Genomic DNA, 15,283 nt, shown 5'->3' with positions numbered 1-15,283 from the left:
ATACATCTCTTTCTCATGCACACATATATATAATAAAAGAAATACATGAGGAATCAGATTCTGCCTGAGACATATTCTCATCCAAGATGTTACATATTTCTGGGCTATTGCTCCTGCTGTTGGGCTAATCAATATGTAGCATTTTCAGTGACATGAAGATGGAAAGTGTTAGCCCAGTGTGAAGAATTGAGAACTGGAGGAACAAACCACTATGAGGTTTGTCCCGTCACATCTGATTAATGCTCACCCATTGCATACCCATTTGCCATCCGTACGCTCAGATAAACCATATGGTACCCCAGAGACATACAGAAATGAAATAAAGTTTGAGGTTAATATCAATAGTCGCGGATTATTCCGTTTACACGCAGCTATTATACTGAAAACTGGATGGACCTCCGTTCAGGCAGGGAAGTGCAGTTTGCATAGCTTGCCATCCCGGTGGGTTTGCAGCCCTGGGAAAGGGCAGACAGCGTTTGCACCATTGGGTTTCTTCACAGAGGTCAGCTCTAAGTTGAAGTCAGGGCTCTGTAAGAGTCTCCCTGATGGATGCTGTCCAGGGCATGTGCTGTATTAAGTCTGTGTAGGGCTGAAATGGCCCTGACTGCTATGGAATTCTTTAGCAATGGGAAGATTAGCACAAGCACTTCAGTCAAATACAGAGCCCATATTTCACCATTTTTTCCCCCTATGGAATTCTCTCCACTGGCCTCAGTGTTTCTATGGTTTGAATTCGGGCCTAGCATTCCCTTTGCGTACCTAAAACAAGCAAAGCCAGATTCTCTGCTAAGCCAGGAGACTGAGAGGGCTGTCAGGGAGCCAGTTGCACCCCTCTGATTCCCTGACCAACCTCAGGTGCAGATTGGAGGCTGTTCTAACTTGATCCTCAAGGGACCATCTACCAGCTGGGGATTACCAGAGTGTCTCGCAGTCCAGCCACTCCCCCCTGCCCACCTCTCTCTGCCCCTGAACAACTCCCTCCAGCCCCAGTGCACCCCTCTGCTGGGGAGGGGGGCCACAGGGAGAGAGGCATAAGAACCAGCTACACCAGTCTGCACCTGCTGAGGACTCCCTCGTTCCAGGGGAGGCTTAGGATTTGGCAGTCGGTCTCCACTCCCGTTGTGCAAAGGGTGTGGAACACAGTACAGAATCAGTAAATTCTCAGCACAGTGGAAGAAATATTAGAGAGAACTGATAGTGGCCTCTAGTGTCAGCACTGATAGCGGATCAAGTCTGATCATTGTCACATTCTGAAGGCATCCTCTCCAGCCTAGGCTAAGGAAGTTTTGGCTACAATACTGAGCCTTGTAGGGAAGAAGGTTCTAAAAGGGATGCTCAGGAATCCTTGGCAAGGGCTTGAAGGGTGAGAGAGAACAGACAGATTTGAACTAGTTCCCTTGGAACCAAGAGCCAGGCCACAACTCTGAATTCATTAACAAATCTCTGCTTCCCGTAGCATATCAATGTACTGTCTTCTGCTTTATGGGCCCCGTCCCTCAACATATCTTCATCTGATGAGCTACAGCCCACAGAACGGTGGGTTGAATGTGTATAAATAATTTTTTTTAGTTTGATATATTTAGCAAAAGGCAAGTGCAGAGGAAAATGAAGTATTAATGAATATGAATTAAGGAGACTAGAAGGAGTGTTCGGAGCTGGAAACACATTAGCTGAACAGTTCCAAGGCTTCAAATAGTGTTGAATTAAGAAGTTTTAATGTGCCTCCTTTCTTGAAAGCAGCGTAAGTCCCTGCGCCAGTGCTGGTGGGTGTTCTGGGTATCAGTCTGTCTGAGTTCCTTTTATTTATTAAGTAAGTGTTGGACCTGCCTGTCAAGAAATCATTTAGTAATGGGAACCCTGCACAAGCACTTCAGTCAAACATAGATTCCAATATTTTACCTTTTGCCATTTTTCCTCCATGGAATTTGTTTTTTCCCTTGTGGCCATTAGCCTCAGACCAGCCTTTCCATGGTTTGAATTCAGCCCTGGCATTCCTGTTTCTTACATGGAACATAGGGGACAGAGCCTCAGCTGGTGCAAATCAGTATAGAAGTCAGTAGAGTTTCACCAGTTTACACCAGCTGAGACGCTAGCACTCAGCCTCTAGAGCCAGTCAATAGTCATCACATTAGAAGACATATTAGAGGGAATTAATATACTTCTAAATTAATAAATTATGGCAAAGCGTGTTTTAATGGGCAGAGGTGTGATACTGCATAACTCAAGCCTCCCTGGCGTATGATTAGAAGCTACCCTCATAATAATTACAAGGGACGGTATAGAGATTATTATTACTCTGCAGTTCAATCAGTTATGCCAGGTAAAGCTTTTTTATTCCCTCTCGCTTCTAAGAGACGCTCTCCTTTTGTGTATGTTGAAATGAGATCTACAGCCACCCACTGGCAAAACATACCTTTGGAAATGTGTGAGTAACCGTAAAGCATCATGCGCGACCAGCTTTCAAAGGCGCCAGTGGGAGCCAGGATGATTTACCGAACCAGCTGTAGTACCTTGCGACCCAACCTTCACATACAATCTTCCTTGAGAGGAAACTAGGAACGCTACAGGCTCAGCAGTCCACTGAGTCTGACCCAGTTACTTAGCCAGCAGCTTTAATGCTAATAACTCTGTTAAGTACCTGTCTAATTCCTTTGAACATGGCTACGCTTGTTGCTTTTATAGCTGCCCTTGGTGGGAGCGGTTGCTGAAATCTGAATTCTACGGTAGGCCAGGTCTACGCTACGAACGTCTAGTAGCATAGTTCTATCGGACAGGGGTGGGAGGAGGTGTGATCCCTGACGACAGAGCTGTGCCCGCAGAAGCCCCTAGTGTAGACACAGTTATACCAGCAAAACTGCACTTTTGCTGGTATAGATTATTTTGCTCGGGGGGACTGGAGTCAGCTATGATGACAAAAGCTGCATCCACACTAGGAGCACCTTGTCAGTATAGTATACTGGGCAGGAGTGGCGGAAGCATCTTAAAAGTGGGGTGGGGGGCAGAGGCGCCCGAACCGTGGCCCCGCGCCACCCCAAGGCGCCGCCCCTTCTTCCTCTCCCCGCCCTCACACCACCATTCCCCCTGAGGCCCCGCCCCTGCACCACTCCTCCCCAAGGCCCTACTCCCATGCCACTTCTTACCCCTAAGACTCTGCCCCCCACTCGCTCCTTTCTGCCCTCTCCCCCCCCCCCCCCGTCGCTTGCCCTTATCGCTGGTAAAAAGTGGGGGGGGGCAGGGCCCCATGGCCCCCTCTGTTCCAGCGCCCCTGATACTGGGTTAGTTAAACACTGGCAAAGTACTCCTAGTGTAGACTTGGCCCTAAAGTCAGTCTCCTTCCCTTCTGGAAAATACTTAGCACCTGACCAAAACTTAGAGAAAATCCTTCCTGGTCTTTCCAATTTTTTTATCCTGTTTTCTTACTTCCCAGAAATCTAAGGGCCAAATTCTGACCTCATTTACACAGGTGTGAATCTGGAGTAACTTCGTTTGCTGAAGTGGTTATTACTTTGGATTTACACCTTTGCAGCTGACAGCAGAACCTGGCCCTACACCCAGAAATTAGATTACACAGTGACCTATGGTACTGACCCCATTCTAAATCTTCCAGATTTCCACCAGCAGGTGGGATTTATTCTTCACATGGGGTTATCTTGTGTGCTTGTTTGTTGTAGGCTGTCGATTACGAAATGAACAGGGCTTTCATGCTGACAGTGATGGTGTCAAACCAAGCTCCACTAGCAAGCGGAATCCAGATGTCCTTCCAGTCTACAGCAGGAGTCACCATTTCAGTCACGGATATCAATGAGGCACCCTATTTTCCAACGAACCACAAGTTGATCAGGCTGGAGGAAGGGGTGCCCATGGGGACGGCATTGACAACATTTTCAGCTGTGGATCCTGATCGCTTCATGCAGCAAGCAGTAAGGTGGGAAACCAGATGGACAAAGGAGGTAGTATAAAATCAAGAGCAAGAGTTAGGATAGAGAAGGCTGGGGGCATGCATCAGTCAGAACAATCAAAGCAACAGTATGCTCCAATCAGAATCTACTGCATAAACTATCCTATATAATGTAATTATAATACCTGGCACTTCTCTAACACCCTCCATCCAAAGCTCTCAACACACTTAGCAGCCTTTAATATTCAGGACCATACCAATGGGTGAGATTCTGAATGGGGCTATTTGTGAAGTAAGACACTGTCAGACCCCGCATCACATAAGTGAATCTCAGAAAGGGTCTAATTCTGAGCAATGCTGAGAGCCTTCACCCACCCCCACTGAAATCAATCATCATTTGGGGAGCTACGTCCCCTTATCAGTATAAAACATATTTATTATTCCTCAGATTAAGGCCCCACCATACTAGGTACATATGCATGATCATAGACAGTCCCTGCCCCAAAGAGTTTACAGTCTAAATGGACAAGACACACAAAGGGTAGGTGGAAAGAAGTAATATTATTCCAATTTACAGGTGTCACAGAAGGATTAAGGGCTAGATTTCCAAAGGTATTTAGACACTTAAAGATGCAGATAGGCAGGATTTTCAAAAGCACTTATCTGCATCTTTGGGTGCCTAAATACCTTTGAAAATCCAGCCCTAAGTGACTTGCCCAATGTCACAAAGAAAACGTGGCAAAGCTGGGAACCAAATCTACTTTTCCAGAGTCCCATTCTAGTGAATGAATCACAAGACCATCCTTCATCCCTCTTTCAGGAGCACCTGGGCACCTTCCAGATGCATGTTCAAATCCCACTGAACTTTATGGGCCTGACTTTTAAAACGGTTAGGCTTGAATCATGCAGCTACCGCGGCCAGTGGTGGGCAACCTGCGGCCCATCAGGGTAATCTGATTGCGGGCCGCGAGACATTTTGCTGATGTTGACCGTCCGCAGGCACGGCCCCCCGCAGTTCCCAGTGGCAGCTATTCTCTGTTCCCGGCCAAAGGGAGCTGCGGGAAGCAGCGGGCCTCAGGGACGTGCTGGCTGCTGCTTCCCGCAGCTCCCATTGGCCGGGAACAGAGAACTGTGGCCACTGGGAGCTGCGGGCGGCAGTGTCTGTGGATGGTCAACGTCTGCAAAATGTCTCGCGGCCTGCAATCAGATTACCCTGATGGGCCGCATGCGGGCCACAGGTTGCCCACCACTGCTTTGAAGGATCTTCATTTCCCTCCCTTCCCCACTAAACCCAGTTTTGAAGTCCATAGAGGAGAACAGTTCCCATTCTGATCAAATACTCTCTCTGATCTGTGGATGTTTGGACTGTAATCCAGAATGAAAATTGCTAGTTGTAACGTTCTCCAGTTTTGGGGAGAATGACTGGCTGGGCTGAGCCATTCTTCTGACTGCCTGGCACACACATAGGACCTTGCATGATCTTCTCTATATATCGACAGCAAGTTACTTGAGCTGTTCTTCACAGCATTCCCAGGACACACATTTCATTGAAAATTCGGATCCAGCAACACACTATTTTTAAATGTAAGTGTAGCTCTCGCTTACCTGGGTTTCATCAGGGCAGAGTGACTCCATGGCTTTGCAAGAAGCTACAAAATATTGGTAGGCTCAGTTGAGACTTTCCCCCAGCAGTTTTTGTGAACAATGCAAAATGATGTTTTGGTTTGTTTTTGTCTTGTCTTCCCAGCTGGCACTGCTGAGTTAGACAAAAAAAAATGCCAGAGGGTAAATATTCGAAGCAGTGAAATGAATGGGAGATACATATGTATACACTAATCTCCTAAACAGTGTTCAGTTAACTGAGAACAGGATCCAGCCACTATATCTTTGCAAGCAGCTTTTATAGTCTTTTATTAAATATAATTTTCCCAAAGGAAAGATCCGGGCTTAAGAACATCCCCCAACAAGCCACAGCTTTTGTCAGTGATCATAGCCTATGTCACATCTCAAATTATCTTCTTTAGCCACAAACGAATCCATAAAGGCAGCTTTGCAGGCCGGATCACTGATCATTTTCAGCAATGAAAGGGCACAGTGACAACAATGATATTAAAAAACAATCGCCTTAAAGCACATAGCTCCACGCAACGTAACAGTTTCACTTGGCAGGGGCTTGTGCAGACAATGTATTGTTGTTTGAGTCCAGACTGGACTCAGGCTGCTCAATTTTCACTTTGAGTTCCAACTTCAAACAAACCAGAACCTGAAAGTGAAATTCAGCCAAAGCCATGGAGTTTCACCTGCTTACGTATCAGGGGACCTTGAATTTTGCAGGATGTTGATGCAAAAACCATCAATAAGCCCAAATTGTCTCTAAAATAAGCCCAGGTGTGTTTGTTTATGTCAATCACATAAAATATGGTCCTTTCTACCGCTCCTGGACACATGAGAGATAGCAACAACCATTCACACTAGAAAAGTAAGCCAGGTAGAAATCATGAGCAATGAAGAGAGATTTTAAAAGAAATTAAAGAGAGTGCCTCTGTTTAGAGCCATTTGGAAAAGGTTTGACTGGAATGTGCCAAGCTCTATAGAGCCAACCCTGTAGAATGCTAACAAACTTGAGCTATGATAGATTGGCAAGGGGAGTACATCGGTGCTGGGACTTCAGGTGCGGGGGGTGCTGCACGTATACAGGGTTTACAGTTTGGTTCAATGGCTCTCAGCACCCCCAACTGTAGAAATTGTTCCAGCATCCGTGGGGGAATAAATTCCACAGTTGGGGGCCCTCCAGCTGAGACTGCCCGGCCTCTGGGCCTAACAGGGCACCCCTGGGGATTGCAGAAAATGTGCCTCAGATGAAGCTGTGCTGAACCACCTGGTCCGAATTTCAAGACTACAATGCTATCAGGAACTCAGGGGACCGCTGCGTGGTTCCTGGTTTTGCCGTGAATCTTTCACCTCTGATCTAGTGAAAAAGAATGAATTTGTTTTAATGCTCTTCTCGGATCTAGTACGACCACGTTGTTTAGCTAGATATTTTAGGACCGATCATTTGCCCGTATACTGGCAGGCAATTAAGTAAGCCTCATAATACCCCTGAGATACATAGGTAAGTGTTGTTATCCCCATCTTATATATGGGCAAACTAAGGCACAGAGAAATTATGTGACTTGCCGAAGGAGATGCAGTGTCTCAGAGCCAGAGCCAGGAATAGATTTTCCAATTTCCAGTCGTGCGCACTAACTACTAAAATACACTCCCTTCTGTGATTGCCACCAAGTGTTACTCTTTGTTCTCAGGACTGTATTGACCCTATCCGCTTCCATAGGCTCTAAACGTTTGTCCTGCATGCTACTAAGGTCACGGAATTTCAGCACTTCCATTGCAACTCTTTCTTCTCACAAAGCCGGCTCCCCAGTAGCTCTCATCCCAAATTCCCTGCCCGTCATTACACTGATGCTCTACTCTCCACAGCCAGTACACAGCTGCTCCGGCTAACCATGTCCTCACATACTGGCTAGACACTCTTCACCTGACCATCCATCTCTCTGTCTGAGATTCTTCTCCAATTTCCCTACTAGGGTGACCAGATGTCCCGATTTAATAGGGACAGTCCCGATATTTGGGGCTTTTTCCTATATAGGCTCCTATTACCTCCCACCCCCTGTCCCGATTTTTCACACTTTCTATCTGGTCACCCTATTCCCTATACATGCGCACACATATACACACACACCTCCCTGCAGCCACTCCAAAATGGCACACCTAGAATTGCTTCAGTTTGGCCTCATGGCGAATACAGCCATGAGTTCCCATCATACACCACTGAGGTAATTGTGTCTGGTTCTAATGTAAAATATGTTGATTGGCCAGAATGATGTCAGTCTTAGGAGTACCACCTTGTAGATATGGTCCTTCCAGTGCTAATTCCTTATCGGGTGCGGGGTGGACAGGGAGGTATATCCAGAGTTTTGGAGCAATCTATATTGTAGGAGGGCAGGAGTAGGAAATGGGGAAATAATCTCTCCTTTAGTCTGAGCTCTTGAGGAACAAACACATGAATGTAGTGACCATTTCGTACTCTAACAAGGGCCCTTTTATCTTTATTAGCAACTTGCTGTAGATTAGGCTTGTTGCCTGTAGCAGGAAGCTGGAGCATAAGTGGCACTTAGCAGAAGGCAGAACCTTTAATGGGAAGGAAATGGGAAAATTGAATAATTGCGGAGGTCAAAAAAATGACCAGCAATAGACACTCAATTAGTGTTTTGTTTGTCAACAAAACCAGTTATCCAAAGCTCCTTCAAAACAGGGGTCAGGAGTCCAAAAAACCCTTATTTCAAGCCGTATTAAGGACATGTCACTGAAAAGACTGCCATGTATTTATTTCCTTTCTCTGTAGATACTCCAAGCTGTCAGATCCTGCAAACTGGCTGAACATTAATGCCACAAACGGTCAGATCACTACTGCTGCTGTCCTTGATCGAGAGTCAGTCTACATTAAGAATAATGTCTATGAGGCCACGTTCTTGGCGGCTGACAACGGTGGGCTCAAGCTTCCCATTGTTCATGCTTCAATAATACTCTAATGTGATGCATTAACAGGAATGATGCCCTGACAGAGTTGTCAGTATAAGTTATCTTTTTCCCAGGTTTTATGGTTAAAAATGTGAAAGTGGGACAGGAAATTGCTGGAGTAAATTAAATGTGCACAGCATTCAGTGAGGGCAAATGGAAAATTGATTTGAGAAGTTCTGTGTAGCAGTGTAGCCTATATCTAAGGAAATACCAATGGGGTCTGAGCTACATGTGCTGCAAAACACAGCAATCTTCATTATCATCCAAAATCCGCAGCTGAGAACGTGTAGGAAACGTTCCATCAGGAAATCAGAAACAATCTGAGGGGACAGAGGGGATGGTATTAAAAAGAAACTGACCTGTTTTAATGTTAAGATGCTATAACTTTCTTAAAACTGTCTGTCTCATCTGATCTGATCTCTCTCTATCTGTCTACATTTCTAAAGTGCCCAGTCATCACCATAGTACCTAGTGTGCTTTAGTGCTTAGTGACCAGTACAATGCTTCTTCCTGGGATTAGAGAGATAAGGTGGGGGAGGTAATATCTTTTATTGGGCCAACTTCTGTTAATGCAAGAGACGAGCTTTCAAGCTTACACAGAGCTCTTCTTCAGGTCTGGGAAAGGTACTCAGAGCGTGACTCACAGCTAAATACAAGGTGGAACAGTTAAGGAGTTAACACGTGTTGCAAGAGACTATTCAAAATGTCGTGGACAGTTAACACCTCTAGTCATCTTCTTGAGATGTCAGGCTGAGGTCCTGAACTCTTGTAGTCATTAAAGATAGCACAGCACTTTTAATGAAATTAGTGGTGTCAACCCCGGTATCCTGACCCAATGCAAACTCAAGTGATTAAATTCTGCTGACCTACATCTCTCCTAGTTCCAAGGAGAGGCCAGAGATAAGCGAAGGTGGCTATGTTTGGAACTACACCCAGACACTGCCACATTGTTATTTAATTTATTATTCCTTTAGATTTGGAGCAGCCTTTATGGATGCCCATTCCAGCGTCTGGGGGCTAGATTCACAAAAGTATTGAGCTGTTGCAAGGATGAGCCTCACTTTTAGGCACCTAGAAAATCACAGGAACACACTGTGATTCACAAAGCCTGATTCGGGCACCCAAGCACCCTGTACAATGAAGGGGGAGAGATAGGTGCATTAGACTGTGATTCACCGAAGCCAGCACACTAGGCCGGGAGCCGCCTAAGATAGACAATGGGTGATGCTGACCAGAGGAAGGTGTGCTAAGCCCACCCGTCTCCCAGAGTTACGAGCCTAAGAGCAGGAAGGAAGTTAGTTAAACAGAAATCAAAAGGTACAGTGCCAAAAGTAAAACCCCTGCAAGCTGCATGGAAACTTTTTAAAGACACCATAATAGAGGCTCAACTTAAATGTATACCCCACATTAAAAAAAAGTAAGAGAACCAAAAAAGTGCCACCGTAGCTAAACAATAAAGTAAAAGAAGCAGTGAGAGGCAAAAAAGCATCCTTTAAAAAGTGGAAGTTAAATCCTAGTGAGGAAAATAGAAAGGAGCATAAACTCTGGCAAATGAAGTATATATAATTATAAATAAATATAATTAGGAAGGCCAAAAAAGAATTTGAAGACCAGCTAGCCAAAGACTCAAAAAGTAATGGCAAAAAATAAAGTACATCAGAAGCAGGAAGCCTGCTAAACAACCAGCAGGGCCACTGGACGATCGAGATGCTAAAGGAGCACTCAAGGATGATAAGGCCATTGTGGAGAAACGAAATTAATTCTTTGCATCAGTCTTCACGGCTGAGGCTGTGAGGGAGATTCCCAAACCTGAGCCATTCTTTTTAGGTGACAAATCTGAGGAACTGTCCCAGATTGAGGTGTCATTAGTGGAGGTTTTGGAGCAAATTGATAAACTAAACAATAATAAGTCACCAGGACCAGATGCTTTTCACCCAAGAGTTCTGAAGGAATTCAAATGTGAAATTGCAGAACTACTAACTGTAGTTTGTAACCCATTATTTAAATCAGCTTCTGTACCAAATGACTGGAGGATGGCTAATGTGACACCAATTTTTTAAAAGGGCTCCAGAGGTGATCCAGGCAATTATAGGCTGGTAAACCTGACTTCAGTACTGCGCAAACTGGTTAAAACTATAGTAAGACATATAGGTGAACATAATTTGTTGGGGAAGAGTCAACATGGTTTTGGTAAAGACAAATCATGCCTCACCAATCTACTAGAATTCTTTAAGGGGGCCAACAAACATGTGGATAAGAGGGATCCAGTGAATATAGTGTACTTAGAATTTCAGAAAGCCTTTGACAAGGTCTCTCACCAAAGGCTTGTAAGAAAAGTAAGCTGTCATGGGATAAGAGGGAAGGTCCTCTCATGGATTGTGGACTGGTTAAAAGATATGAAACAAAGGGTAAGAATAAATGGTCAGTTTTCAGAATGGAGAGAGGTAAATAGTGTTGTCCCAGTGGTCTATACTGGGATCATTCCTATTCAACATCTTCATAAATGATCTGGAAAAAGGGATAAACAGTGAAGTAGCAAAATTTGCAGACAATACAAAACTACTCAAGATTGTTAAGTCCGAAGCAGACTGCGAAGAGCTACAAAAGGATCTCACAAAACTGGGTGACTGGACAACAAAATGGCAGATGAAATTCAATGTTGATAAATGCAAAGTAATGCACTTTGGAAAACATAATCCCAACTATACATATAAAATGATGGGATCTAAATTAGCTGTTACCACTCAAGAAAGAGATCTTGGAGTCATTGTGGATATTTATCTGAAATCATCCACTCAATGTTCAGCGGCAGTCGAAAAAGCGAACAGAATGTTGGGAATAATTAAGAAAGGGATAGATGATAAGACAGAAAATATCATATTGCCTCTATATAAATCCATTGTATGTCCACATCTTGAATACTGCGTGCAGATGTGGTTGCCCCATCTCAAAAAAGATGTATTGGAACTGGAAAAGGTTCAGAAAAGGACAACAAAAATGATTAGGGGTCTGGAACGGCTGCCATATGAGGAGAGATTAATAAGACTGGGACTTTTCAGCTTGGAAAAGAGACGACTAAGGGGGGATATAATAGAGGTCTATAAAATCATGACTGGTGTGGAGAAAGTAAATAAGGAAGTGTTATTTACTCTTTCTCATAACACAAGAACTAGGGGTCACCAAATGAAATTAATAGGCAGCAGATTTAAAACAAACAAAAGGAAGTATTTTTTCACACAATGCACAGTCAACCTGTGGAACTTCTTGCCAGAGGATGTTGTGAAGGCCAAGACTATAACAGGGTTCAAAAAAGAACTAGATAAGTTCATGGAGGATAGGTCCATCAATGGCTATTAGCCAAGATGGGCAGGCATGGTGTCCCTAGCCTCTGTTTGCCAGAAGCTGGGAATGGGCGACAGGGGATGGATCACTTGATGATTACCTGTTCTGTTCATTCCCTCTGGGACACCTGGCATTGTCCACTGTTGGAAGACAGGATACTGGCCTAGATGGACCTTTGGTCTGACCCAGTATGGCCGTTCTGATGTTCTGCTAGCCATGCTCTGCTGTGAACCCTCTTTGGGGTTAGGCTTCTTTTTTCAAGAAGCCAGTGAGTTGGGGGTGGGAAAAGGGAAGGAGGAGCTCCCTCATAACTTTTAGCACAGTGGTTAGGGTACTCTCCTGGGACTCCTGCATCCTGGTTGAGTGCCCTAGTCACCAGGCTACAGTTATTTCTCTCTCTCTGCCACAAATGGTTCTGTAACCTGCTCCACTGTGGATAACCACTTAGTTATTTGGGTGAGGGAAAGAGAGAGCGCACACACATGAGCAGGATTCTGTAGCCTGGTGGTTAGAGCACTCACCCAGGATGTGGGAGACCCCCGATCCAGTCCCCCTGCTCCATTGAGTTGTTAAGTGTCCAGTGCAACAGCTTCAACAGGGAAGACAGATGGGGTCTCACCTCAGAATATCCCATAGCCCTATGGCTATGGTGCTCCCCTGAGAGATGGCAGATCCCTGTTCAAATCCTTTCTCTTCATCAGCTGGAGGGGGGACTTGAACTAGGGATCACCAACCTTCCAGGTGCATACTCTGGACTAAAAGTTATGGGGGAACCCCTATCTCTGGCAGCTTTGTGTGAACTTGCCTGGGCAGATGTACATGTGGCCTCTGACCATGACTATCAGACTGGGCCCCACACATGAGTTAGGTGATGTATGCCTGTCTTCCTTTGGTTTGTGAATTGCTTTGGGGCTTAGGCAGGGAGATAGGTGCCGGGGTGCCTAGTGGGAGGTAGCAGAGTCAAAACATAGCTGCCTAGGGAACTTTTTACTGCAAAATCTTAGGTGGAACCTAAAACTGGCACGTAGGCACCTAAGTCTCGGGTTTAGGTGCCTAAGTACTATTGTGAATTTATGCCTGAGCACCCATCCCATGCTTTAAAATACCCAATACCAGGTTAGAATTTGTGGCTCTGATATCTCTCCGACCCCCATCAGCAGATTTGCTGGGGCTGCCGAACCAAAATGATTTTGCCTTTCCTGTCCCGCCGCAGACACCCCCCTTTAAAAGTTGACTGGGAGGGAGTTCTTCAGGCTTCAGCTCCCCACCTTCTCTCTTCTCTTGAGCCATTATTCAGCAACTCCATGAGCTGAAATCTGAATTAATTCCTTTATTTTGAAAAAATAATCTGTTGCTGTTCTAGTGCAGCCATCAAAATGCATATACAACACCCCCTTATTTAAAATGCTGTTTTGAGTGCTTAGGGTAAGGGCTAAAGTTTTGTCTAGGTTAATTGACTCCTTTCAAATTTCTTCCTAAGTTCCATGTGCTGTGTCATCACATACTTATCAAAGCAGGTTTGGGGTTTTTTTCCTTCCCTGAAGGAAGAAACAACATTCTGTTTTGTTAAATCCTTTTGAACATTTTCTGTATGTGATTAATAAGCTGTTCCACTCTTTGGACATGATTTCTCCCTGAACTACAATAAGGAGCTATTCACACAGGAGCAAAAAGTGCAGCTTCTATTTAAAAAAATCATAATCAGTTTAATGTTTTTATTTCAAGTTATTTCCCTTTTCAGCCTCCCCTCTGCTCCATCTAGTTTCAGGTGCTTCTGTGGGGGGTCCTCTTGGGTTGTCTGCCATTACACAGTGATAAAGAAGGGGTGGATGGTTCCCCAGCACCAGGTCACATAAATTCAGTTTAATTTGTTTCCGCCAGTACTTGTCAGCTCAGTGTTACAAGGCCCCAGGGAAACGTCCTTGTACATAGGAAGGCACTTTAAAGGCATTTGCCCTCTCCTGAATGGAGAAGACCCACCAGGCAGCAGATCTATGCATACTCTAGAAAATCCCTCCAAAGGTACAATGAATTGATAATGGGGAAGCATCACATTTTTTATTCACTCCAGAAGCTGCTGCCTGTGTTGAGCAGGCTTTTCCAATGCTGTTAGCTAGAGCAGGCCTTTCAGAGCACCCATTACAAGGAAAAGGAAAAGACAGTGGTCACTCGCACTGTGGCTAGATGTAGAGTTGTCACCTCTACTCTTGCGTTTAGAGGTACCAAATCTTTTCCATACGAGCTCATTTCTATTTTAACTCTCAGATCAAGCCAGGGAGCCAGATTCTCCACTGAAGTAAAATGAGCTGTTTTGATTTACACCAGCTGAGGATTCAGCCCCATGATCCTTTTAGGACATCAACACCTCCCTGCCCTTTCCCCTAGAGTAGCTGAAACCATTTGAAACTATCTGTTTGGTAAAGGGAATTTCTATAAATTGTTTTAAATCGTTATTATGACTGTTTTAATCTCTCCTGGGGTTGCTCCTGAATGCACTTCAGGGACATCAAGAACCAGCTGAATGAGTAAATGGGCACAGAGACACCCACTTGCATGCATAAATCAGCATTTGTGCATGCACTTGCAAGTATCCGTTTTGCATGTGCCAATGCAGATTATTTCAGTCACGTCTGCATTACTGCCTCCTAGTATCGGAAGCTTATTTTAAAGACCCTTTAAAAACGTGTCCCTAAAGGTGCAGAAGCACATGTAGAGTCTGTAGTCAGTCCTAAAGATATTCTGGGCATCATGTAAACAGGAAAAATCACCTGCGCTTTTCCACAGACGATACTAACAATGACTCTGTTGCATGTACAGCCTTAGTAGCCCCATGGGCTTTGCATCTCTCTGCAGCAAACTCCAGGGCTGATTAAGGGTGTTTGTTCTAAAGGAAGACCTATGCAGAGCTCCAGGGTGAAAGGATGGTGTCTGTGATAAAAGGTTGGGGGGGGGGAGGGAGAATGAAGGAATCATGGGAGAGGGATTTTCAGGGCTCCACCAGGGACTTTGAGACCCCACAGTCAGCAAAAACAAACAAGGAGCAAGTCCTTGTTTGACAGAAGAAGTCCTAAACTTGTTTGATAGAGAAGTCCCAAACAAACAGAAAGCATCATGGAATGATGGAAAAAGTGGTGTTTTTTTAGTTTGTTTTATGCCAGCACTAGGAAGACGGGACTATGAATTGAAAATATAAGCTTAAAAAAAATTACTGAGGCAGAGCTGTTTGAGAAAATAAGTAGTGTAGAGGCCTGGAACAAAACCGCCTGCAGTTCAGGGGTGGGGGGAAATGAAAAACACTGAACCATTTAAAAGAAAACTAGCTGTTTTTCTTGCTAGAGGGGCGGTTATTGACGCATGCAGGGCTAGGAAAGCAGAAGAACCAGACCTTTGCGGAGGATTTCACAGGACAGTGACAGCTTTTAATCTTAAAAAGTAAAACAAAAACTAAGAGCCTGATCCAGATAA

The 15,283-nt window shown here is 44.7% G+C and overlaps 1 protein-coding gene across 2 annotated transcripts in view; it reads left to right on the top strand.

The window, feature by feature from the left end:
* CDH4 (cadherin 4) overlaps positions 1 to 15,283 on the top strand; it is a 650,110-nt gene that overhangs the window by 615,047 nt on the left and 19,780 nt on the right. For both annotated transcript variants that reach the window (XM_065414321.1, XM_065414320.1), the window contains 2 exons: positions 3,672 to 3,925; positions 8,301 to 8,443. In XM_065414321.1, coding sequence (XP_065270393.1) covers positions 3,672 to 3,925; positions 8,301 to 8,443 — 397 coding nt within the window. The remainder of the gene's footprint in view (positions 1 to 3,671; positions 3,926 to 8,300; positions 8,444 to 15,283) is intronic.

The sequence above is a fragment of the Emys orbicularis genome, chromosome 12 (genome assembly GCF_028017835.1).
Source record: "Emys orbicularis isolate rEmyOrb1 chromosome 12, rEmyOrb1.hap1, whole genome shotgun sequence".
Taxonomy (NCBI): domain Eukaryota; kingdom Metazoa; phylum Chordata; order Testudines; family Emydidae; genus Emys; species Emys orbicularis.
Note: the sequence above shows the minus strand (reverse complement) of the source record. Positions and strands in the feature narration are given on the sequence as shown.